The sequence below is a fragment of the Motacilla alba genome, chromosome 19 (assembly GCF_015832195.1).
Source record: "Motacilla alba alba isolate MOTALB_02 chromosome 19, Motacilla_alba_V1.0_pri, whole genome shotgun sequence".
Taxonomy (NCBI): Eukaryota; Metazoa; Chordata; class Aves; order Passeriformes; family Motacillidae; genus Motacilla; species Motacilla alba.
The window spans coordinates 4,303,280-4,327,488 of NC_052034.1; the positions used below are offsets into that span (position 1 = coordinate 4,303,280).

At 61.6% G+C, this 24,209-nt stretch overlaps 6 protein-coding genes and 2 non-coding genes across 18 annotated transcripts; 3 read left to right on the forward strand and 5 right to left on the reverse strand.

Moving 5' to 3' along the window:
* Nucleotides 1-15: 15 nt before the first annotated feature.
* Nucleotides 16-6,535, reverse strand: NEK8 (NIMA related kinase 8). Of its 6 annotated transcripts, none has more exons than XM_038158185.1 (9): nt 5,921-6,533; nt 4,832-5,037; nt 3,652-3,884; nt 2,887-3,018; nt 2,507-2,715; nt 2,020-2,099; nt 1,573-1,754; nt 1,212-1,362; nt 16-140 (listed from the first exon to the last, which is right to left on the reverse strand). In XM_038158185.1, the coding sequence occupies exons 1-9, from the start codon at nt 6,094-6,096 to the stop codon at nt 22-24; spliced, it is 1,488 nt and encodes a 495-aa protein (XP_038014113.1). In that variant the 5' UTR covers nt 6,097-6,533; the 3' UTR covers nt 16-21. The 6 variants fall into 6 exon arrangements, with proteins under 6 accessions (XP_038014113.1, XP_038014116.1, XP_038014111.1 ...); XM_038158188.1 differs by lacking the exon at nt 5,921-6,533 and adding an exon at nt 5,310-5,639; XM_038158183.1 differs by having other exon boundaries at nt 2,507-3,018; nt 5,921-6,535.
* Nucleotides 6,536-7,066: 531 nt separating this feature from the next.
* Nucleotides 7,067-9,171, forward strand: TLCD1 (TLC domain containing 1). The gene is made up of 4 exons (XM_038158192.1): nt 7,067-7,344; nt 7,488-7,570; nt 7,899-7,981; nt 8,410-9,171. Exons 1-4 carry the CDS (start codon nt 7,148-7,150, stop codon nt 8,803-8,805), a joined length of 759 nt encoding a protein of 252 aa, XP_038014120.1. The 5' UTR covers nt 7,067-7,147; the 3' UTR covers nt 8,806-9,171.
* Nucleotides 9,172-11,894: 2,723 nt separating this feature from the next.
* Nucleotides 11,895-14,364, reverse strand: RPL23A (ribosomal protein L23a). The gene is made up of 5 exons (XM_038158199.1): nt 14,207-14,364; nt 13,599-13,779; nt 13,191-13,367; nt 12,731-12,800; nt 11,895-11,956 (listed from the first exon to the last, which is right to left on the reverse strand). The coding sequence occupies exons 1-5, from the start codon at nt 14,229-14,231 to the stop codon at nt 11,942-11,944; spliced, it is 468 nt and encodes a 155-aa protein (XP_038014127.1). The 5' UTR covers nt 14,232-14,364; the 3' UTR covers nt 11,895-11,941.
* LOC119710023 lies at nt 12,873-12,938 on the reverse strand. The gene has a single exon (XR_005259482.1). It is a non-coding gene; the product is annotated as a small nucleolar RNA SNORD42 (small nucleolar RNA).
* Nucleotides 13,436-13,506, reverse strand: LOC119710024. Its single transcript, XR_005259483.1, has one exon. It is a non-coding gene; the product is annotated as a small nucleolar RNA Z17 (small nucleolar RNA).
* A 250-nt stretch (nt 14,365-14,614) lies between the features above and the next one.
* Nucleotides 14,615-17,473, forward strand: RAB34 (RAB34, member RAS oncogene family). Of its 3 annotated transcripts, none has more exons than XM_038158189.1 (11): nt 14,615-14,690; nt 15,377-15,481; nt 15,567-15,658; nt 16,001-16,066; nt 16,276-16,377; nt 16,448-16,512; nt 16,586-16,637; nt 16,774-16,855; nt 16,934-17,024; nt 17,108-17,218; nt 17,304-17,473. In XM_038158189.1, the coding sequence occupies exons 2-11, from the start codon at nt 15,428-15,430 to the stop codon at nt 17,369-17,371; spliced, it is 783 nt and encodes a 260-aa protein (XP_038014117.1). In that variant the 5' UTR covers nt 14,615-14,690; nt 15,377-15,427; the 3' UTR covers nt 17,372-17,473. The 3 variants fall into 3 exon arrangements, with proteins under 3 accessions (XP_038014117.1, XP_038014118.1, XP_038014119.1); XM_038158190.1 differs by having other exon boundaries at nt 14,629-14,697; XM_038158191.1 differs by lacking the exon at nt 14,615-14,690 and adding an exon at nt 14,719-14,855.
* A 111-nt stretch (nt 17,474-17,584) lies between these two features.
* LOC119709888 (adenine phosphoribosyltransferase-like) lies at nt 17,585-19,312 on the reverse strand. Of its 4 annotated transcripts, none has more exons than XM_038158196.1 (6): nt 18,967-19,312; nt 18,675-18,840; nt 18,464-18,557; nt 18,225-18,371; nt 18,049-18,144; nt 17,585-17,949 (listed from the first exon to the last, which is right to left on the reverse strand). In XM_038158196.1, the coding sequence occupies exons 2-6, from the start codon at nt 18,729-18,731 to the stop codon at nt 17,822-17,824; spliced, it is 522 nt and encodes a 173-aa protein (XP_038014124.1). In that variant the 5' UTR covers nt 18,732-18,840; nt 18,967-19,312; the 3' UTR covers nt 17,585-17,821. The 4 variants fall into 4 exon arrangements, with proteins under 4 accessions (XP_038014124.1, XP_038014123.1, XP_038014122.1 ...); XM_038158195.1 differs by having other exon boundaries at nt 18,691-18,840; nt 18,967-19,310; XM_038158194.1 differs by lacking the exon at nt 18,967-19,312 and having other exon boundaries at nt 18,691-18,945.
* A 359-nt stretch (nt 19,313-19,671) lies between these two features.
* On the forward strand, nt 19,672-22,547 carry PROCA1 (protein interacting with cyclin A1). Its single transcript, XM_038157881.1, has 4 exons — nt 19,672-20,246; nt 20,951-21,083; nt 21,342-21,476; nt 21,983-22,547. The coding sequence occupies exons 1-4, from the start codon at nt 20,066-20,068 to the stop codon at nt 22,485-22,487; spliced, it is 954 nt and encodes a 317-aa protein (XP_038013809.1). The 5' UTR covers nt 19,672-20,065; the 3' UTR covers nt 22,488-22,547.
* Nucleotides 22,548-24,209: the final 1,662 nt, after the last annotated feature.

Below are 24,209 nucleotides of genomic sequence, written 5' to 3' on the forward strand. Positions count from 1 at the left end.
GCAGAAGCCACGATCCATCCTTTACCCTGGGGGAGCAGCACGCCCGGCACCCTCTCCACCAACCTGGCTCACATCCGTGAAGTTTCCGTGCCCCAAACAGCCATTGCTGCCGCTGCCAAAAGTCATTATTATCCCCCTGTCTGGAGGAGCAGAAAGGAGCCCTGTCAGTGGCACACGTGAGGCCCTGCGAGGCACACGTGAGGCCCTGCGAGGTGACACAGCCGAGGGGTGGCCATGGCTCCCAGGACATCGGACCCACTCTGACTCAGAATGAGCTGCAGGGGTCACAAAGCCTTCCGAGAGTTTCCAGGGAGCTGCAGGAGCTTCCAGGGAGCTGCAGCCTCATCGTGCTGCAACGGCTCGACAAACAAACAGCAGTGATAAGAGCGCTGAGATAACATTGCTGCAGCTGTGCATGCAGGAGCTGAGAACCCCACGGTCTGTCGAGGTGTTAAAGTCACAGAGGCGCTCCTTGAGCAGCTGCCCAGCAGAGGGGTGGCAGGAAACGCCACGGGAGGTAGGATAAACACATGCCCATGGAGTTTGCCCACTGTGTATCTGTTGTTTGCTGCTCTGACCCCTGGGAGAAGAGCAAACAGAGCTCCCACAGGACCACTGGGAGGGCTTTGCTCCACAAACATGGCCTTGGACTGGTGTGTGTGCTCCACTTCCACACAGAACACTTCCTGGGCTGCTCTGAGGGGGCTTCAAACCCTGCTCTCCTGCAGTTTGAGGATAACCAGCCCTGCAGCAGCTCATGCTGACTCCTCACTGTGGCACCAGTCATCGCTGGTCACTGCATGTGGCCATGTCACACCCACAGAGTATGTGACAGAGATTCCCCTCACACTGCAGTCCCCACTCACTCTCAATTCTGGTTTCAGGTGACACAATGTAACCAGGACAAGCACGGGAGATTTCATAGAATCATAGAATAATTTAGGTTGGAAAAGACCTTTAAGATCAACTGGTTTTGGCCCTCCCAACACCAGACAGCTTGAGACCAAGTTGACCAGAGTGGCATCAACAGGAGGACCATGTCTGCCATTTCTGGCTCCCTCCTGATGCTACATGAAAGCACAGAGGCCTCTGTGTCACCCCAGCCCAGAGCATCTCTCTGGCTCCTCTCTGAGCAGGCTCCCCAGGCAGTTCCTCTGGGTTTTAGAGGGTTCTGGGACCCAGGCAGGTGGAGGCAGGAGGCAGCAGCTCACCTGTGAGGCAGGCTGTGAAAAGATCACCACAGGACACATGTTTGATGGTCACTCCAGACTGGCCCTCCAGAAAGCGGGACACAAACTGAGGCTGGAGCTGCTCAGTGGCTCCTGGGAGAGAAGGACCCCCAGCAGCACCCATGGGAGGAGCCTGATGGAGAGAAGCCATGGAAGAGCTGGGTTGCAGAACACTGATGAACCCCCTCCCACAGGCTTATCAGCATTACCCACGCCCTGGCTGGGACTGCAGTCCTGGAGCGGGCAGTGCCAGGGTCTGTGAGTGAACAGAAATGTCTTCTTCACAGAAATCACACATCCAAGGCTCCACAGCCACTCCTGCCCCAGCTTCCCTGTCACTCACCTCCCACAGGATAAGCCTCCCAGATTTGGTGACCCCAGCCTTCTGTGTCCTGCCAGCAGAGACCTGCACCACCTCGGTGTTCAGCATGGGCAGGCGGAGAGGGGTGGTGATCCCACTGCCCCAGGTGTAGATGGATGACAATGGAGGTGGGATTCCTGTCCTGGCTGAACCACGTCGGACACCTGTGAGGCACAGAGGAATCATTCATGTGGATCCCTGACTCTCCTCCCACGGGAAAAGTGACAGCACCAGCCAGTCTGGGTGCCAGCAGAGCTGCCAGAGCCAGACCAGTGCTGGTCCAAGGGGCTGCAGGGCTCCAGAGCTCAGGGAAGGTGGTATTTCTAAAGTTCCTCTCTCCAGAACCATGAGTGCCCCTCTGACTTGTGTCACCCAAAGGAAAGGGTCCTTCCAAATGGAGCTGAGTTGAACACACCATGGCACACTCACCCCTCTGCCTGGCACTGCTTGCCCGTCCCTCTGTCCGGCTGTGGGTCACTGTGGGCACCGGAGCCAAGGGTTTTTCAGGCCTGCCAAACCAAAATCCAGCCTTTAATGTCCTGCAGAGCCCTGGATCACAGAATGTCTGGGCAGAGCTACAGCAGAAGCCACGGGCGAAATCACTCCCAGCACTGCTTTGTCAATGCTTTAAACAACCTGAGAGAGGGGAGCTGGCACCAGCTCACTTCCCCCTGTGCTCACAACTCTCTGTTTGCTGTCACTGTGATGACAAGCCCACACCTGCCATGGCACCTGCCTGGCTCTGAGCCCCTGGGGCCAAGCTCAGCCAGCAGCAGCTGCACGCTGGGCAGCACAGGAGAGCTGCATTGGGAAAATGCTCCCTTTGGAGCTCAGAAGGGAGGCAGTGAGCTGGTCAGCCACGCTGCGGGCTGTGGCAGCCCCTCCCAAGGGACACTGAGGTGGCAGTGTCACTTGCCTCCTCATTTTGACGCTGCCCACGTCTGTGTAGAGGTTCAGGAGGGGCCGGATGCAGATGGCCTGGGCCATGATCTCATTTAGCTGGGGCCGCTTGGAAGGATCCAGGTTGAGCATGCTGAGGATGAGCTGGCGCAGGTCGGGGCTGTATCGATCCGATATCGGGGCAAACGTCCCGCTCATGATCTTCAGCACTAAGGCAGGAAGGTTCTGGAGAGAAAACAAGAGACAAACAGCGGCTGGGCAGTCAGGGGCGAGGCCAAGGAGGAAGGAGCTCTCAGCACTGCCCTCTGCCTTCACACTTCCCGGCTCGCTGAGAAGTGATCCCGGCATACATTTGCACCTCTGTGAGAGGCTGCGTGTAAACCACATCACTCTCACCGCAGCTTCGAAAGCCCTCTTGAGGCTGGCGAGCTCGTAGAGCACACAGCCCAGGGCCCAGATGTCACTCTTCTGGTTGTAAGGCTTCCCTTCACAGAGCTCCGGGGAGATGTAGCACGGAGTTCCCACCACCTACAAGAGACAAAAATTTACCACAGTGCAGTGAAACTGGGGCAGAGAGGTGGAAAGAGGGAGGCTTGGTGCAGAGCTGGCTGGAACAACACCGAAAGCTCCACAGAGCTGGGCTTTTGTTCCCTTGGCATCAACAGCTGCCTGAAAATCTCAGTGAAAAACAAGATTTGCCTTTCCAGTGACACATACAGTGATTGCCTCTAATTTTGCTTCTATCCACTTGAGAGAATCAGAGCCCAGAGCGCCGAGCGTGATACAAACGTCTGGTCAGATTAGCCCAGGTGGGGACAGACACTAAATGTCAAGCAGAGACAGGAGATTAAGGCAGGATGGGAGTGCACAGGCAGGAATTTATTTGCTAAGGATGTGTCAGACGAGTCTGCAAACACCACCCCCAGCAGGAGCCACCCTGCCTGCCCTCACCAGTGGGCCCAGACACCTCATCCTCTCCCACCTCTGGGCAGGTCGTTCTTACTTTTCTGCAGCCCCCAGAGCCACAGCAAACTCAGGCATGAAGGTATCAGCCAAGGAACAAAGCAGCACTGCCTAAAGCCACCTCCCAGAGACGACTGTGAGCCAAATCCAGAGCTTCCAGCCTGCTGCCACGGGGTGAGAAGCTGCCCTGCCACTCACCGTGTAGGCTTTGCTCTTGCTGCTCAAGATTTTGGAGATGCCGAAGTCTCCGATCTTGACGATCATGCGATGCTTGTCCAGGAGGATGTTCTGGGTCTTCAGGTCACGGTGCAGGATCTGCTTGGTGTGCACGTGGTGCAGGGCCAGGAGGATCTGCACGAAGAAGTGCAGGATGGTGTCCTCATCCAGCAAGGAATTACAGCGCTTGTGGATGAACTCTGCCAGAGTGCCCCCTGCAAGGAACAACAGAGGGCTGTTGGTTGGCACAGGACAGCACAAACCTGGCCTAAAACTGGGGGGATTTTGCCATTTTGGCATCCTAACAAGCCAAGCATGTGGGGAAAACACATCCTGGTGGGATATGCAGCACATCCTCCAGTGCTCCTGAACAATGGCAGCACAGTTGGTGGGAGGAAGAAACAGCCAGAGAGAAATTATCGTTGACATATTATCAAAAGCAGGAAAAGAAACACTAAAATTACAGCTCTTGGAAGAGGACATAAACCTCCACAGCAGAACAAGATCAGCCTGTTCTGCAGAGGAGAATTCTTGCAGTCCAAGAGGCCACGTGGCACAGAGAGGCCCCTGTTGGGAAGGGGAGGTCCAGATTCAGGGCTCACATAGAGCTTTTAGCAAACCCTCACGCAAATGTTGATTTCATCTGAAACTCTGCAGGAAATCTTGTTAGAAATGTGGGGACAACAGAGCTGACACAGGGAAATGTGCCTGAAAGCTGAGCCAGGGCAGGTGGTAGCATGCTGATCAGGGACAGAGGGGTTGAAATCTCCTTGGATTGGCTGTGGTTAGCAGGTGGAAGGCATATAACCATGGAGTGGCTGAGGTTGGAAGGGACCTTGTGAGGTCACTGCTCAAGGAGAGGCACTGAGGTTGTCCAGGACCAGAATCTTTTGAGTATCTTCAAGGATGGTGACTCCACAACCTGCATCAATGCTTGGCCACTTGGCTCACGGTCAATTTGTTGTCCACCAAGAGCCACAGATACTCTTATACAAAAATGTCTCCTCAAGAGAGACAGGATTGGTCTCCTGGGGGTGCAAAACCCAAGATTGTTACAAGGAGCATAATGTGAATCAGCTTGACCAAAAGTGAGCCAAGTGCTCGGCATTCCCTGGACCTGCCAAGGGGCCAGCCAGAGGCACTGGGGGACAGCAGGGCCCACCTGGGGCGTATTCCATGGCGATCATGAGCGCCTTGTCCTCCAGGAAGTTCTCGTAGTACTCGATGACGTTGGGGTGGCTGAGCAGCTTGAGGACCTGGCACTCGTTCTGCGCTGCCAGCCGCTCATCCTTGCTCATCTGCTCCACCGGGATCTGCTTCAGGATCACCAGCTTCTGGTCGGCCTTGCGCAGGCACAGGTGCACGATGCTGCGGGGATAGGGACGGGGCCTCAGCGCGGCGAAGGGGGACACAACGCAGGGCCTGGCCATCACCCTGGGGTGGCACAGGTCGCCCGCAATCCCCGCGCCCCGGGGTGTCACGCACTTTGTGCCACGTCCCCCCGGGTGCCACACCCCGGCCGACCCCGCACTGCCGTGGTCACAAGCGCCTCGCTGCCACGGGGACGCGGCTCAAAGGCCTCCGGCCCGGAGGCAGAAAGACTGGAGACGTCCCCATCGCCCATCCCCGGCGCCCCTCACCCGAAGGCCCCTCTCCCCACCACCCGGATCCGCTCGTATTTCTCCATCCCTGGGCCCGGCTCCTCCCGTCTCCATGGAGACACTTCCGCGTTGCTACGGCGGCCGCGGGCGGACAAACATCGCCGCGTGTGTACGGCGCGAGGGCTCCGCGTGTCGGAACAGGGGGGTAACGCCACCCCCGCTAGGGTGACACCCCAGTGCCACCGCCAGCCAGACCCTCTTGGATCTGAGAGAGAGACAGACCACAGAGAGGTTTGAGGTGCGCTGGGCTGCCCGGCCCGACTGCGGGATGCCAGCAGGACCACCCGCACCCGCAGAGAGCGGCGGTGTCCCCAGCAGCCTGCCGCCCCGAGCCTGGGGGGGCTGCGCGGCTGAAGGGCCAGCCCAAGGGGCACGAGTCCCCTCCATGGCCCCCCAGACCTGCTTTAGACCCCCCCAGGACCACGAGCACCCCGAGGCCGGCCGTAATGGCGGCTGCAGCGTGGAAGCGGGTCCTGCCCTGCACCCAGGAGTGGCGGCCTCTGTCCTGGAGTGGGGACAGTGACAGCAGTGGCAGTGGTGGCACTGCCACGTGGTCCTGCTGCCATCTAGCGACAGCCAGCTCGGCTCACCGGGGAGGGGGGTCAGCCCCCTGGCGCAAGCCGGCGCCCTGCAGCGTGGGGCAGCGATGGGGCAGGACCCCCACGCAGGAGCCAGGATCCCGCCGCGTTTCGGTGCCGCGTTTCGGCCTCAGCCTCCTGCAGCCTGGTATTAGGGGGCACCTCTGAGTGCCCCAGGCCTCCCCCATGTTGAGGTGAGCGTTTGTCCTGCTACCACTACTTTTCCAAATGTTTTCCCGGGCATCCTCCCCCCGACACAACGCGCCGCAACCACCGGCGACAGCCACACCGTGCCGGGGACACACACACACGGCGCAGAACAGATGTGCGAGGCCCGCGCCAGCTGTGCACCACCGTGGCAGATGCGCAGGGCCCAGCACAGATGTGCAGCGGCTGCCAGGCACACGCCGCACCCGCCTCCCGCGCCGCCCGGGACAGACGGGCGGTATCTGGCGCCCACACGCGCGGAGCCGGGCACACACGGGCGGTTCCGCGCCCAGCAGGAACACGCCCAGCAGCCCGCACAGCTGCGCACCACGCACACCTGCACGCCCCGCACAGGTGTGACACGCCCCCGCACAGGTGCACGCCCCGCACACCTGCGCACCCTGCACACCTGCGCACCCCGCACACCTGCGCACCCCGCACACCTGCACACCACGCACACCTGCAGCCCCGCACACCTGCGCACCAGGCACACCTGCACACCCCGCACACCTGTACACCCTGCACACCTGCAGCCCCGCACACCTGCGCACCCCGCACACCTGCACACCCCGCACACCTGCACACCCCGCACACCTGTACACCCTGCACACCTGCAGCCCCGCACACCTGCGCACCCCGCACACCTGCACACCCTGCACACCTGTACACCCTGCACACCTGCACACCCCACACACCTGCACACCCCGCACACCTGCACACCCCGCACACCTGTACACCCTGCACACCTGCACAGGTGCGCCACGCGCCGCACACGTGCGCGCACCCCCCGCGCGTGCACACAGGGCCGAGGGGCGTGGCCAGCGCGCCGCTTATCAATGAAACGCGTGGCCACGCCCCTCAGCGCCCGCCAACCCGCGCAGGCGCGCGGGCGGGAGGCGCGGCCAGCGCGGGGGGAGTGCCCAATGGAAAGGCGTGGCCCCGCTGACGCATGCGGGAGGGGCGTGGCCGGCGCGAAGGTGTGGCCGGGGATGGGGCGTGGCCCCGCGGCCGCGCGCCGCCGGAGTGGGCGCGATGGGCCCGGGCTGGCGGGCGGCCTCGGCGGCGCTGGTGGGCGGCAGCGTGGCGATCTTCGGGGCGCTGCGCCGCCTGGCCCTGGCCGTGCCACAGCCCGCCGCCGTAAGGAGCCGGCCCGGCCGCGTCTGGCGCTGGAGGAACCTCCTCGTCTCTTTCGCACACTCCGTGCTGGCGGGGCTATGGGCCCTCTTCAGGTATCCGGCGGCGCGGGGAGCGGCGGGCACGGCGCACACGCTGCGAACTGGGCACTCCTGGGGAATGGGCAGGGGGTAGGGGGTTCCCGTGTTCCCCGTCCCGGAGCCTAGGCTGACCCCCTTCCTCCTCTCCTCGCTCCCAGCCTCTGGCACTCTCCGGAGCTGCTCTCCGACATCCAGGACGGCTACAGCGTCTCAGGGCACCTGCTGGTCTGCTTTTCCTCAGGTAAGGAGCCAGGCAGGGCAGTGGCCGCAGCCACCCCGCCGAACTTTGCCCACTCCCTGCTCAGCTTCGCCCGGTATGCTGGCTAGGGCCGAGCCGCTGGCTCAAGGGCTGGGCAGCTCCATGCCTCCTGCCTTAATCACAGCGTGGAGCCCACAGGCTGCCAACCCCCAGGGAATAGCCAGCTCTCCATACCCAGACGGGGTGGAGGTGTTTCTGACTCCTGAAGAACAGTCACACCACCCTCCTCCTCCTCCTCGCTGCTCCTCCTTTCCACAGTGGGTCACAGTGCACAAGCCAGACCTTCTGAACGCTCTCCTTCATCCCACAGGCTACTTCATCCACGACACCCTTGACATCGTCTTCAACCATCAGTCCCGCTCATCTTGGGAGTACCTGGTGCACCATGCCATGGTGAGTATGGCCAGCACGGGGGGGCTACCACACACCCCGGAGCTCAGCCCACCCAGGTTTCATGGGCTATGGTGGGGCAAGCTGGAGCCCTTCTCCACCCTGGCTGCCAGGTAGGCTCTGCATCAACAAGGCGAGGGCGCCTGGCGGGGCAGGACGCCTGCCAGCATCGGCTCCGAGCGCCTGGAGCCAGACAGGCTGCCGAGCTGGGAGGGGGAAGAGCTGGAGGCTCGTCCCAGCACTGGGAGGTGTAACTGCTCCTGGGGGATCTGGCTTTCCAGACTGTTTTTTAATAAGTTCAGGTGCCTGCTGGGATCTCTGGGTGGGGGGAACAGAACTGTGTGCTCTCACTGAGGGCGGGGAAGGACTCCTTTCCCCAGGGCAAGGCGAGCTGACCCTGTTCTCTGTGTGTGTGTGTGTGTGTCTCCCAGGCCATCTCTGCCTTCGTCTCGCTCATCATCACGGGCCGCTTCCTGGTGGCAGCAGTGCTGCTGCTGCTGGTGGAGGTGAGCAACATCTTCCTCACGGTGCGCATGCTGCTGAAGATGAGCAACGTGCCTTCCCCGGCGCTCTACGAGGCCAACAAGTACATCAACCTGGTGGTGTACTTCGCCTTCCGCCTGGCGCCCCAGGCGTACCTCACCTGGTACTTCCTCCGCTACGTGGAGGTGCAGGGCCAGGGTGCCTTCCTCACCGCCAACCTCCTGCTGCTCGACGCCATGATCCTCATGTACTTCTCCCGCCTCCTCCGCTCTGATTTTTTCCCCTCTCTGCGCAAGGGCTCCACGGGGAGAGACGTGGACGGTGAGAAGTTTCTGATAGACTGAGACGTGCGTGCCGAGGGGGACCCGGGCTCCGGCTCCTGGAAGTTTTGGGCTCTCCAAAGCTGCTCTGATGTGCCTTAGGGCTCAGCTCCCTGGCTCCAGCCCTGCCTTCACCCGCTCTGCTGCCTAAAAGCGCTTCCCTGCTGGACCAGCCCGACAGCTTCACCGAGCTGCAGGGATGCTGCTGAAGCCAGAGGCACGGCCGATGGAGAAGCAGCCCAAGCCAGCTTCCCTGCAGGCAGCTGGAGGGCCAGGGGTGGCTGTGCTTTGCAGCTGATGCTGGAAGGGTTGCGAGGGAGGGGAGGAGTCCCTCCCGTGGTGATGTTGGGTGTTATGTGCATTAAAATCGGTCTATTTACTGCTGCCGCAGCACTCCTGGGCTGGCTCTTCTATGGGGCAGAGCAGGTCAGAGACTCCCCTGGGCCAGGGCTGTGGGAAAGGATGTGCCCCACTCCCAGAGGAGGGCTGGCAGTTCTCAGGGAGGGAGAGGGCACGTTCCTGCTGCTCGCTTTGTTCTAGGGACCTTTCAGCCTGCTGGGTCCTGCCAACCCAGCTGAGCCTTGAACAGCACAACTCTGTCTCTTGTGTGGATGGGTTCCCCTCTTCTTCCTCATTCCTCTGCTCTTCCAGAGACCCAGGGCTGTGCAGGGAACAGTTGAAGAGAACCAGGAGAGGTACTGAGCCTTGTGGCAGTGCCTGACCTGCCTGTCTCCAGCCTGGTGGTGAGGAGCCTGGCTGGGCTGTGTGACTCACCCGGCAGCCACGTGAAGTGGAGCTGGCATGGAAAAGCCATGTGAGGCCAAGGGCTCTTCCTGGAAGATTGCTCCATGCTTGCATCCCCCTGGAGCAGTCTTCACTGGCGCAGTGCAGCTGCAGCCCTGTGAGCATGCTGGGCCCTCTCCTGCAGCCACAGGACCAGGATGGTTCCAGCAGCTATCACAGAGCAGTGGAAGCAGAAGGGGGGTTCAGCTCCCTGGGAGAGTAGGGCCAGAACTGGCCCAGCCGGTCCTGTGGGGCACCAGAGAGGCAAATCCTGCTGATTGTAACAGCTCCAGGAGCGGCGTTAGCAGCGGGGCTTAGAGGCACTCCTGCCCAGCCCCTGCTCTGGGCACGATGTGTCCCACCCACCCCAGCAGCTGCCCGGCCCAGGCACACACAGGCACTGCTACTGAAATAAGCCAGTGATTAAGGGGAGGCAGTGGGGGATCACCTTTCCACCAGAGAGACGGGAAACACCCCACAGGATGTGGATCCTGCTGGGACTCCCTGGTGTGCACTGACACAGTGCCAGGAACAGCCTGGCGGCTGGAACAGAGATGTGATAGCTGGGACAGTGTGGGCAGAATCGATGCCAGCTCCAAACCTGCTCCTGGTCCCTCCTTGCTCAAAGCAGAGCTCAGCAGCCCTGGCAGGGCCCAGCCTTGCTCTCAGCAGCACATCCCAACAGCTTCAGCTGTGGCTTCCAGCTGCAGCTCAAGCCTCGTGGCCTCTGCAGTTTAAATGACTGCATCTGCAATCCCAGCTAAGCTCTAACGTTAATTTTCCCCTCACCCCTACTGCTGCACACATTGCCCCTTGTCTCTCCACATGAAGCAGACACGGCTCTGTCCCAGCAGGTCACAGGCTCAGCCCACGCTTCCCCTGTCCCTAAACCAGTGTGGAAGGCCAGGCATGACAAAGCTTCCCGAAGGAGGAGCACATCTCCCTGCTGCTCCCCTCCTGGCTTCCAGCAGGAGCATCCCCCAGCAGGGCAGCTGTGCATCAGGCAGGCTGGCAGCCAGGAGCAGGAGGCAAGTGAAGTACCAGGGCAGCGCCACTGGGCTGAGCTGAGCTAAGGCCAGGGCTGACTGCAAGTCATGCTGATGTGGAATCCCTCCCAGCCTCTGGCTGCAGCCATCCCGGCTCTCCAGACACAATCCTTGCCCAGCACTGACAGCAGCTTTGCTACAAGGGGGCAACTTCTCCCATATCTTTTTTACGTGTGACTACGTGTAAAAGGTGGCCTGGAGGTCAGGGGACCCTGCTGCTGTGCATCCCCAGGGAAGAGGCAGGGTTGGTGGTGCCAGGGAAGCACACAGGGAAGCAGCACTCCTCCCTCCAGGCAGTTTTTAAGCCCTTACAGCAGGCAGGGAGCACCTCCTGCCCACCTCTCCCGAGCCCAAGTGAGGGGTGTCAAGCCAGGGCCACACAACCCAGCACAAAGCTCCAGTGAGTCCTGAGAGCAGCTCCTGCTTTCCATCCACCACCGCCCTGGGATCTGCCGCCCTCCACAAGAGGCCTGAAGGAACTCTGTGTCCCACCACTCAAGAGCACAATTACCCCAATCAATATTTGGTCAGGGCTTTTATCTTTCTCAGTCAAGTCTAAGTATGTACTTAAGCTCAAGTACCCTGAAGATTTTCCATAACTCCCCCACTCCCTGCTCACCCAGTGCTCCACGTTCTCCTGACTCCAAACACTCTAAAAGCTGATTTCATCTAGAGACTTACAGCCAGACATTGCAGAGGCAGCAACAGCAGCATTTGGAAACAACCCTGAGGACAGTGAACCCTGTGAGGAACAGCAACAGGGAAACTCACACTGCAAGCACACGGAGTGGAGACTGTGCCAGAAAAACCCACAAAGCCTCCACTGCTGGATTAGCAGGAGGGTTCCAAGTGAACCTGCAGCATAAGCAGAGAGCTGATACGCTGGGGAAATGGTGTGACAGGTCACCTGTGCCACATCAGAGCCACTGACAGGTTTTTGTTTCGTGCTCTGCTCCACAAGGAAGCAACACAGGACACCCAAAACACTGATCACAAACACATCCTAATTACCCTGTGCAAGAAAATGCAAGACACAAGAGGCCTGGGGGTAAATGTAGAGATATTTGAGGTCTAGGTGTCAGCTCATGCTGACAGGATCCCAGACACCCTCTGAGTAGGGCAGCTCTGCCCCTGCAGGACCATCTCATGGAGCAGCCAGCTGTGCCCACCCACTGCCAGGAAGGGAAGGAAGGAGGAGCCCCTTTAGAGAAGTGAAGGCCCAGAAGTTGGCTGGGTGCTCTCCTTCACACGGGCTGTGCTGTCACAAAACACAAGAGCCCTCAGTGGTGTCACAATGTTTATTAGTCTGTACAGTCCTCGGCAGATGCAGTTTAGATGATTCCAATCTGGAAAGAAGCACAGGATGTTAAAACAGCTGTTACGGTGGCACAAAGGCAGAGCCTCCACCACAGACATCACTGCATCTCCCCAGGATTCCTGTATCCACAGCCTCCTCCTCCCAGAGCTGCCCAAGAGCTTCACACATCCACTCCGTACATTTATGCCACAGTGATCTGTAGCCATGATATTTTATGAAAATCCTTTTGCTAGGATTTTTCTTTTCCTGAGAAGCTGAGAAGGCCTCAGGAACAAATGTAAACAAATTGTTATCTGCTGCTGTGGGATGCAGCAGGTGCTTCCTTGATTGGTCAGTGTGGGATGTTTCTACTTGGTGGCCAATCCAGGAGGCAGCAGCTCTCAGACTCTGCGAGTCACAGAACTTTGCTACACATTCCTTTCTATTCCTGTCTCGCCATCTGATTAATCTTCTCTCTCTGTTCTTTTAGTATAGTTATAGTGTGGTCTTTTTTAATATAATATATATCATAATATAATAAACCAGCCCTCTGAAATGGAGTCAAGATTTCTCTGTCTCTTCACCAAGTCCTGGCTGCCCTGAAGACCCCACCAGCAATCCCTGACTGTACATTCCCCTACTCCACTCTGCACCTCCTCCATCACCTCGGGGACTGAACTGACTGACAACGTGGCTGCTCAGCACTCAGATCCTGCCCGGCTACAGGGACACACAAGTGCCGCCACACGAGCAGCTCATGAAGAAACTTGGCAAGGACAAGACAAGGCGCAAAAAAAGCTTCCAAGTTTCCAGGACATCTCACCTTGTTGGCCACATCCAGTGCATCATAATCAGGAGCCAGTCGGACGTAAGCCTTCTTCTCTCCATCAGGCCTAGAGAGGAAGAGGAGGCATCAGGACAGAGGCAACCCCTCCCCCCCTGCTCCACATCCCTGCAACTCCCATGTGCATCAGTGGTTCCTTTGGAAACATCACATTACTCAGTGGAATCGAAGTTTACATCATTTGCACAGGACTCCCTGGGTGTCAGGAGTGCTCCTGGAAGAGGCAAAGAGCCCTCTGAAGAAGCCAAGAGCTCCCTGAGGAAACCAACCCTCTGGTCTGCCAACATTTCCTGCTTCCACCAAGATGTGCTCGGTCAAAAGCTGCACTTAGCTGTGGAGCTTTATCCCACATCTGCTGAATCTCACACATGTATTCCCATTTCCTGCTAAAATGAAGCACCCCACACCACCAGGGACCTGTTCTCCTCCCCCTTCTCACCTGATCAACGTGTTGACCTTGGCCACATCGATATCATACAGCTTCTTGACAGCCTGTTTGATCTGGTGCTTGTTTGCCTTGACATCCACGATGAACACCAGAGTGTTGTTATCCTCAATCTTCTTCATCGCTGATTCCGTGGTCAGAGGGAACTTGATAATGGCATAATGGTCCAGCCTGCAAAGAGATCCTACGATTAACAGAGGGCTGGCAGGGGCTCCTCTGAACTTCAGGCCTTTCTTTGGGGTGCATCAGTCACCTAAGGTTATAATCACAAACTCTCAGGCTTTGGTCGCTTAAAATCATCACCTGCATCCCAAACCACCAGGTCCCCACCCCAGCCCATTCACGGGGCTGCTCCCACCCCCCAAACCCCCCAGCAGGGCACGGCCCACCCCACACACGCACTTGTTTCTCCGCGGGGCGCTCTTCCGGGGGTATTTGGGCTGCCTCCGCAGCCGCAGCGTCTTGGGCCTGCGGAAAGTGGGCGACGTGCGGATCTTCTTCTTCTTGTGGCTGTGGACCCCCTTCAGGACGGCCTTCTTGGCCTTCAGCGCCTTTGCCTTAGCCTCTGTCTTCGGAGGCACAGCTGTGAGGAGAGCTCAGTCAGCGCCACAAGGATCTGCAGGGTCGGGCTGTGCTCCCCGGCGGGGCATGGCGTCCCCCGGTCGGAGAGCGGGACCTCACCCAGCGGCCCGCGCTCCCTCATCCAACCCAAAGGAGCCCCAAAACGCCCAACTGTGTTAAAAGTCTGCCGTTTCCGTGCGGGAAAAGGCACCTATTCCCTCCCCACGCACGAGTCCCAGCACCGAGATGGGAACATCGCCCCCCCTCCCTCAGACAACCCGGCAGGCCTGCCCCGCCGCCTCCACGTGCCTGTGCCTAACACAGCGCTGGAACCCTACGGCACTCCCCGCTTCGCTCAGCCCGGCCCCCCTCCACATACAGCAGCACCCCGCGGGGTCCCACACGCCGCCCCGCGCCCCCGACACGGAGCCAGCACCCCGAGCCCTCACCCTCCTTCTTCGCCTTGGGCGCCATCTTGGCCAGGCGGAAGCCGAAAGGGGTCTCCCGCGCCGCGCTGCACGGGCTTATACCGCCAAATCTCGCGGGAGCAACACGGAACCCCCCACCACCACCACCCCTCCGCCCCAACACTCGCGACACTTTCGAAGCATGCCGGTAGTGGTAGTACTCATTAGCGGACTCCTGCACGCACGCGCAACGGTGTCCCGTGTGCCGTGGGGCGTCATGGGAGTTGTAGTCTGGCACGCTGCTGTCCCTCCCCGCCGTCGTGGCGGTGCGGGACCGGGGTGAGCCCCGGGGTGGCGGGGGATTACCGGGATCCCATCGCGGTGGTAGCAGCGCAATGGCCCAGTCCCGGAGTAACCGGCGTCCTGGCCCCTCCCACGCCCCCGTTCGGGGGCGTGGGAGGGGCCAGGACGCCGGTTACTCCGGGACTGGGCGTGAAGCACCGAGCACCGCTACCGGCGCTGGGAGGTTGGCGGTAACGGGGACACCCCGCTTAATTCCCTCGCCGTGGGGACAGGGACGAGGCGGGGAGAGCATGATGTTGGACTGGGATGAGGCGAAGGGACAGCGGGATCTGTCGGCGGACACGGGACGGGAGGGGCACGCGGGGACCGGTGGGACACGGAGATGGGGGTGCGTGGGACTTGGGGACAGATTGCGGGGCAGGGGACAGCAATACCCTGGGATGGCCGTGGGGGACAGCTGGGACGCGGGCATGGATGGATCGTGGGGACAGTGGTACCCGGCTGCGCGGGAATGCGAGGGTGGCGGGACACGGGGACAGCTGTGTCCCAGGGTGTGGGACAGCCACACCTGGGGGCAGGGGGACAGTGACACCCTGGGATGGCACACTCGGGATGTGGGGACGGCTGGGACACGGGGACAGCTGTGCCCCGGGGTGTGAGGACAGCCACAGGCTCGATGTGGCGGGGATGAGGGGACAGCCATCCTTGGTGGCGTGGGGAATCAGGACATGGGGACAACCATGTCCTGGGAAAGTGGAGACTGCTGGGATAAAGGGACAGCCCCAGGGGACACGGGGACACCAGGGGACACGGGGACAACCATGACCCAAAACGCTGTTGATGGGGACAACTGCGACACGGGGACAACTGTGACCTGGGTCCATGGCCACACGCTCTCTCTGTCCCCAGAGCTCGCGGTGACCCCCATCCCATCCCCGCTCCCCCGGCCACCCACGGACCATGAACGTGCTGGCCCCGGTCCGCAGGGACAGGGTCATCGCCGACCTGCCCGCGGTGAGCAGGGGGACACGCCGGCCGGGGGGGGTGACCTCGCCGAGCCCCGCGGTCACCCCGGTGTCCCTCTTTGTCCCCCGCGCAGTGTTTTCGGAAGGAGGCCGCCCTGCACACCCGCCCCGCCTTCCACCCCAGCGTGGCCGGCGCCTGCCGGGAGCAGCGGACGGGCACCGTGGGGTCTGTCCCCCGCGCTCTGGGGTCCCCGCTGTCGGGCTGGGGGGGGGTGACGAGGGGCCGGCGGTGTCGCCAGCCGCGGGCGGGGGTCCCCAGCGTGGGCGCCGCGTGGCTGCCGCGCTGCCGGTGCCGAGCCCTGCGTCACGGCGCTGGAATGCGGCGCGGGGGGGACACGGGGGGGACACGGGGTGGGACACGGGGGGCCGGGATGAGCCGCGGCAGGGCCGGGGTGCGGACACGAGGGGCCCTGGGGTGATGGCTGCCCAGCCCGGGAGCCCCTCTGCCCCCGGGGACGGCCGAGGGGGGCCCCCCGCCCTGCTGAGCCGCGCGTCCCCCTCGCCGCAGGTTCAAGATCTCCAAGATCATCGTGGTGGGCGACCTCTCGGTGGGGAAGACGTGCCTGATCAACCGGTAACGGGACCCCCGGGGAGGCCTGGAGGGGGATGGCGAGGGGGGGAGTGACCCCTGTCCCCCAAAGGGCAGCAGCACCTCGGGCTGAGCCCAGCTCCAGCCGGACTCCGGTGCTGGGCACTGCCGGGGCGGGGGGCACTGAGCCCCCAAGGGGTTGGGATGACCCCAAGGGGTCAGGGGATGTTGATACCCCCCTCACTCCCCGCCAGGTTTTGCAAGGACACTTTTGATAAGAACTACAAGGCGACCATCGGGGTGGATTTCGAGATGGAGCGGTTTGAGGTGCTGGGGGTGCCCTTCAGCCTGCAGCTGTGAGTATTTGCCAGCCCCCTCCCCACGCACCCCTGAAACCCCCCCCTCACCTCCCAGACCCCCCCCCAGGTGGGACACGGCCGGCCAGGAGCGCTTCAAGTGCATCGCCTCCACCTACTACCGGGGAGCACAGGGTGAGCTCCCCACTGCAGCCCCACTGTCCCTGTCCCTGTCCCTGTCCCCATCTCACCCCTCTTCCTCCCCCAGCCATCGTGATTGTCTTCGATGTCAACGACGTGGGGTCCCTGGAGCACACACGGTAGGTGACACATGGCCCAGGGCTGGGGCCAGGGATGAGAGTGGGGGTCCTAAGGGCTGGGCAGAGCAGGGTTGTGGGGCTGCTGTGGTGCGTGAGCACGAGGGCAGCGCTCAGCTGGTGACGGTGGCTCCCACAGGCAGTGGCTGGCTGATGCCCTGAAGGAGAACGACCCATCCAACGTGATCCTCTTCCTGGTGGGCTCCAAGAAGGATCTGAGCGTGAGTGTGTCCCCCTCCCTGTGGGCAAGCTGTGCCCTGCTGTCCCTGTCACCCACCCACGCCCGGCTCGGTTGGCAGACGCCAGCACAGTACAGCCTGATGGAGAAGGACGCTCTCAAGGTGGCCCAGGAGATGCAGGCAGAGTACTGGGCTGTCTCCTCACTCACTGGTGAGTCCCGGCGGGCTGGGGGGCCGCAGATCCCAGCGTCAGCCAGGTCGGGGGCACTCAGGGGGTCTCTTCCCATGGGGCAGGGGAGAACGTGCGGGATTTCTTCTTCCGAGTGGCGGCGCTGACCTTCGAGAGCAGCGTGCTGGCCGAGCTGGAGCGCGGCAGCAGCGCCCGCAGGATCGGCGACACCGTGCGTGAGTAGCCCTGGCCAGCCCTGCCCGGGTGTCCCCCTCGTCCCCCCCCCCGCCCACCCACCCCTCTCCTTCCTCTGTCCCTCAGGGATCAGCAGCAAGGAGAGCGACCTGTACCTGTCAGCGCCCCGCAAGAAACCCAAGTGCTGCCAGTGAGGGGACAGCCCCAGCCCCCCTCGTGCTCACACCTCTGGACCAAAGAGGGGCGACCCCGGCCGGCCCCGAGGAGACGTCCCTGCCACCCCCAGCCCCCCCCGGCCCCTGGCCTGCCTGGGCACCTCTGGCTGGGGCAGGCAGGAGCACCCGAGTGGCTCCTGTAGCTATGCAAACCCAGGTACTGCTCGCAGGGGGAGACGCCCTCAGGCTCCCTTTTGTCTTAATAAAATCTTTTTTATGCTTTGTAAGAAAGGCCTGGGCTGGGAGCAGGGGGCTGGGGCTGGCTGTGGGTCTCACTGTCCCTGGGTGCAGCCCCCAGGCTCACAGGCGAGCAGCAGGATGGATGGCTGCCACTCAGGACGAGCTCCTTTTCCACTGAGGAGCACCCCTGTCCTGTAGAGCCATCAGCCCTGTGTCCCTGCAGGGGACACACGAGGTGACGCTCCCACGTCAGTCCCAGCCGAACTGGTGCTGGTCGAAGCGTGGCTGCAGGCGGGGGGGGACACAGTGGGAGCACTTGTAGCGCTCCTGGATCCACCTCCCTCCCTCGCTGTTCTCCATGCAGATGGCAGCCACACCTGTGGGGACGCACGGGGGGGCTCAGCACTGCCCACCACAGCCCGTGGGAGCGGCGGCCCCGCTGCACCCATGGGTGCGCCCTGGGGCGCCTCTCCTACCTGCCACGACCCCTCCCAGCCGCTCCACCAGCTCGATGGCCGCTCTCATGGTGCCCCCGGTTTCAACCCACTGGTCCACCAGAAGGACGCGCAGACCTGGAGCGGGGAGAGGCTGTGGGTGAGGGCTCCGTGGCCACGCTGCAGCCCCCCAAGAAGGGGAGCACCCCGCTGCTCACCCGGCGAGACGGCGTCGGTGCGGAGCTCCATCAGCTTCTGGCGGCCCGAGTAGTCGGTGTAGGGCTGTGCCTCCGTCTGCACGCACAGGTGCCCGGCCTTGCGGATGGCCAGGAAGCCTTTCCGCAGGGTGGCAGCGGCCGCGGCGCCTGGAGGTGGGCACGGCGCTGTCAGAACCCCCAGGACAGAGGGACAGAGGGACAGAGACCTTGTGCTCGCCCGTGCCCTGTGCCCTGCTCACCCAGGATGAAGCCCATGGCGTCGATGCCGACCACCATGTCGATGGCATCTCCCTGGAAGGGCTGCAGCAGGTCGGCCACGCAGTCCTGCAAGCCCTGGGGGGACAGTGGAGGGGCTGGGTGCCCGCAGGCCACCGTGGGCACCCACAGCTGGGTGCCCCAGCAGCCCCGGGGAGGTGCAGCCCTCCCCGGCACCCTGTGGGTGCCCCCCACCCCGGGCACTGGGTACTTGCGGGTGGCAGTAGAGCCGGGAGGGGTCCAGCCAGGCATAGTTGGGACCTTTGACGTTGGGGGCCATCAGTGCCAGGTACCAGCCCTTCTCCCGGGTGGCAGGGACGTGGCACAGGTCCATGCGTGGGGACAGCAGGCGCTGCAAGCTCTGAGCATGAAGAGGGGTGAGACTTCCCCTCTTCCATCCTCCACAGGGCTCCCCACAGCCTGGTGCCCCCCACCCACACCCACACATGGCACCCCAGGGCCCAGGGCTCCCGTTCTGGCTCCGTACCTGGTGCTGGTGGCAGGGCTGAGCCGAGCAGGACCGTCACGGGAGCGTCACAGACAGCAACAGCTGAGCGGGGGCAGCCCCTGCGGCACTGGGCCAGCGCCCTCGGCCAGCTGGACACCGGGACAGAGCCAGGCAGGAGCCCTTCCCATGGGCCACCGATGTCCCCCACGGGCTCTGCTGTCCCAGCCAGGCAGTGCTGTGGTGGGAAACAACGGGGCTGTGTTCACACCCCTGTGGGTGTCCCCAGCGCCAGCTGCCTGTGCCAGTGTGGGTGGCACAGTGGGGTGGCACCCTGTCATGTCAGGGTCAGCCAGCCAGGGCGATGCTCAGGGGGATATCCTGTGGCTTTGGGTGGTCCTGGGCAGTGCAGGGATTTTTTGAGGCCGCGCACGTCCCCGTTGGGGTGCCCGGGCACTGTCCTGCCCTGCTGAGAGCTGGCTGCCACAGCATCCCCGAGAGAGAGGCTGTGTCCTGACTGCCAATGGGCTCCAAGGGCAGGAGCTGGCCAGGAGGGACAGCCCTGGCAGCACTCTGGGAATGCCGGTGTGGGCTGCCGGCCTGGCTGGGCACCGGGCTCCGGGCTGCCCTGTGAAAGGCACATCCGTGGGATGGGATGCAGGGCCTCGGGGAGCGTCCCTGGGATGGGACATGGGGATGTGCCGATGTGGGGAGCACCGGGAAGGGACGCGGGGATGCGGGCAGCGTCTGCGGGCTGGGATGCGGGGCCGCACGGAGCATCCGCAGGGTGGGACGCGGGGATGCAGGGAGCATCGTTCTCCCGTCGGGGGCCGCTCCGGGGCCGGGGGCTGTGCGGGGCGGGTGCGTCACGGGGCGGGGGTTTGGGGCCGGCTCGTTACCGGCCCCGGCGCATCACCCCACCGGCTGCCACAGCAACGGGGCCGGTCCCACCGGGAGGGGTGAGCCCTTCCCCGCGGGCTGTGGGAGCGGCTGCGGGAGCGGCTGCAGCGCCCCGGCTCTGCGGGACCCTCCGCACGGTGCCGGGCCGTGCCGAGCCGTGCCAAGCCGTGCCGGGCCGCCCCGCGTGGGCGGGCTGCGCCGCTCTATAAGGCGGCCCCACGGCGGCCAGCGGCGCGGTGCCATGTGCGCCCCGGGGCTGCTCTGCCGCCTCCTCCTCCTCCTCCTCCTCTTCCTCCTGCTCCTGCTGCCACCTGCCCCCGGAGCGGCCCCGCCGGGACGGCCCCGCGCCCGCCGCGGGCTCACCTACCCCGGGACGCTGTGGTGCGGTGCGGGCAGCAACGCGGACAGCTACGAGCAGCTGGGTAAGGGCAGCAGGGATGCTGCTTCATGTATCTTCCCATCCCATCTTATCCCATCCCTTCTCACCGCATCTCACTCCCTTCCATCCCTTCCAATCCCGTTCCTCAAATCCCATCCCATCCCCAGCCCAGTGCTGCTCCATCCCAGCCCAGCCCCGTGCTGGGTCAATCCCCACCAATCCCAATCCAGTCCATCCCAGTAAACCCGTTCTGGTTTACTCCAGCCCCTGTTCCCATGCTAGTTCAAGCCCTGTCTGTCCCAGTTCAGTCCCCACCCAAGCACCAGTCCAATCCCAGTTCACCTCTGCCAAGTCCCTGTCACAATTCTTTCTGGTGCCGGTCCACTCTTGATCCACCCTCTGTCCCCAGCCTACTCTGTGGTCCATCCTGCTGCCATTCCAGTCCCCATCCCAATACTGCTCCACTCCCAGTTGCTCTCCTGATCCCAGCCTAAACCCTCTCGGTCCTGCTGCAGGACCCAGCCTAGCCCCAGTCTCATCCCCGGTGTGGTATCGGCACATCCCAGTCCCCATCCCACGCCAGCCTTGTCCCCAGCCAAGTGCCAGTCCAGCTGCGCCCATGCACCCTTACCTAGCCCAGTATCATTCCATGCCTGTGTCTGTCCAACCCAATCCTGATCCTAGCCTAGCCTAGCTCAACCCTGCCTGTGCCCCCCAGCCCTGCCTGCAGCCCGTGTTTCCCTGCAGGGGAGCACCGGGACACGGACCGCTGCTGCCGGGAGCACGACCACTGCCAGCACGTCATCCACCCCTTCACAGCCCGCTACGGCTACCGCAACCTGCGCTGGCACACCATCAGCCACTGCGACTGCGACCTCAGGTGAGCGTCCCCAACTGCCCCAGGGCATCCCCCGGGGGGTGCCAGCCCCCTGAGCCTGGCTGTGCCCCAGGCAGGTTGCAGGAGTGACCACAGGTGAGGTCCCCAAACTGCCCCAGGGCATCCCTCGGGGGGGGTGCCAGCCCCTGAGGCAGGCTGTGCCCAGGCAGGTTGAAGGAGTGACCACAGGTGAGGTCCCCAAATTGCCCCAGGGCATCCCCCGGGCACTGCCAGCCCCTGAGCCCAGCTGTGCCCGGGCAGGTTGAAGGAGTGCCTGCGGCGGGTGAACGACACGGCCTCGCGCGTGGTGGGCCAGGCCTTCTTCAACATCATCCAGGTGCCCTGCTTCGAGTTCACCTACAGGGAGGAGTGTGTGGAGCCCTACCTCTATGTCTGGTGAGTGCCCCCCTGGTGTAGCAGCTTCCTCGAGCCAGGTCTAATAAGCTCTCAGAAGCCTGTAACACGCCCAAAATAGCTCAACTACTCCTAGAAATATAAAAATCAGCAAAATAGCTTCTATTACAATGTTAAAACAAAAAAAATATTAATAAAAAGCAAAATAATAGAAAAATTCAAATTAAATATTAAATGTTCCTACCCCTAATAGAACACCTCACAAAAACAATTAGTTTCTTTGTTCACTTCTTTTTCTAGTTAATTGCCTAAGCAAAACTTTTTAACTTCCGTCCAATTAACTATCCTTAAGTTTAAAGTAAAATCCCCTAAATCCTAGAAAATATCTTCTCAATCAAAAACTTCTAAGCTTCTTTCCTTTAAAAAAAAAAACCAAAAAAAACCAAAAACCCAAAAAATAATTTTATCACTCCATCAACAAAAACCACAGTCCTACACCCCCCTGCCCGGGCTGGTCCCACCGTGTGGTGCCTCCTCAATTTTGGCAGGTGCAAGACGTACAACACGGTGGCCGTGGCGGTGCCCCGAGAGCCGGCGCTGTACGAATTCGGGGGGGAGCTCATCGACAGGGCAGCCAGGCCCAGGGGAGTCCCCCTGAGCCCCCCCTGGGGCAGCACAGGGGCAGGAGCCCTCCCAGGGGATCGTCACACCGGGACAGCGCCCAAGGCGGGCAAGAAAGAGAGGAAGAGAAAGAAAGATAAGAAAAAGAAGGGGAAAGGTCTGGAAAAGAAAGGTTCTTCTGAAAAGGGGGCACGGAGCCACCCTGCTGCTGGCCCCACTGATCCCTGGGCCCTGCTGCCGTCCCTGGGGGAAGCATCCAACACCATCCTGAGCGGTGCCCTGGCACGGGAGGGCGTGGGCAGGGAGCCGGTGCCAGCCACTCCCTCCCCAGTCCCCGCCACCAGCGGCAAGAGGAGGAGGAAGGAGAGGAACAGAAAGAAGAGGCTGAAAAGCAAAACTGAGGCTGAGCCCACACGAGAGCTGCAGCTCTGAGTGTCCCCCCGAGCCCTGCGTGGGTCCTGGCTGTGAAATAAATTTACATCTGCTCGAGCAGCCTTGGCTTTGTCTCTGGGGGAAAGGATGGCACTGGGGGCAGCATCCAGGGGACATCCCACGGCTGATCCCATGGAACACCGAGAGCTGGGAGCGTATCCAGGGGTTTGAGGTGTCCCTCACTGCTCCCCTCAGTTCATGTCATTGTCCTGGCACTGGGGACACAGCTCTTGGCCACATGCTGGCAGCAGGGCTGAGCCCCAGTTTTAGCTCCCCTGCTAGGGGGTTAAATTCCAGCTCCCCAGGCATGTCATTTTCTCTGGGAGCTCTCTGAATTGCACCACCCAAGCTCTCTCATCCTCTTAATGCCTTGCCTTTCCCATGCTCCCACACCAGCATCAACGCCTTCTCCCTTCCTTTGGGAGGAGCAGGGGCTTGACTCTCCCTGCAGGCTCCTCAAATGCCTGCAGAGCTCCTTAGAGTGGGACAACAGATGCTTTTCCAGCCCTGGGACAGACAGACAGTGCCTGGGAAGAGCTGGGGCACAGAGAGCTGCCTGTGCCCCTTCCTGGTGGGTGGGGAGCCTGTCTGGGCCCCTGTAGCCAGGAGCAGGGAACCAGGGCACAGCCACCAACTCCTCCAAAGTGCTTTCAAGGGTGGAGCGTGGCTCAGCCCAGCGTCCTGGTGACGTGGTGGAAAGATTTTCCCTCACCAGCACCAAATACCAGGCTTGGAAAAAGCTGGAGTGCCAGGAGCCAAGCAGACAGCAAAGCCCACCCTGAGGAGCGTGCAGTGCAATCCCAAAATCCCTGAAATAAGCGGATCACACGAGGCCTGGGGGGGGAATACCAAGGCTGGAGGAAGGCATTGCTTCCTCTCTGGCTGCAAAGCCCCTGTGGCAGCCACAGCAGCCCGGCAGGAAGCACGGACAGGGGGCGTGAGGACCAGCTTCCCAAAAGAAGAACTTTTATTGACAGCAAGGGAAAACTAAAAACAAAAGACAGCCAGAAAGGAGGCAACAACACACAACTAGCCTCCCCTTTCAGGTCCAATCAGGAAGGAGCTGCTCCCAGTCAAATCCCTACTGTACAGTCTCGTGAAATAGAAAAATAGCTCCAGGTTCAGCCACCTGCGACCTCGGAGCTGTGGGCCCCAGCCCACGGTGCTCCCCACTGGCCTGGGTGGCTTTGGGAGGATCAGGACCCTGTCAGCCCCTCAGCACTGCAGAGGGGATGGCATTGAAGCCAGGACCTGCATTGCTCTGTGCAAAGAGCTTTGCTTTGTCTCCCGGGTCGCTGCCATTCTTCAGGAGCATTTACATGCAAAGAAGAGCTTTGTTTCCTAAGATCTGCTGTTCCTGCTCATTTCCTAGCAAAGGAGGGGGACCAGGAGCACTGGGAAGGAACAAAGACTCTGCTTCCATGGAAAATCCCTACTAACAAAGCAGGAGAGGGGAGAGTGTGTGCAGCAGGAACTTTCCCTCTCAGAAACGTCTCTCCCATCCAGGGCAATCCCTCAGGAGCACCACACTGGGCTGCTTCTTTATCCACTTTATCCCTCTCCCAGTGTCTCTCCCTACCCAACAGCCACAGGGAGGTGCCCCCGCTGTCGGTGTGATGTCTCCATGTGGCACATCCATAACAAAACCTTATCTGTTAACAACAGAAATCGGCTTCTCTGCGAAACTTCCAGCACAGAGGGGAGCACTGAGCAACAAAGGCA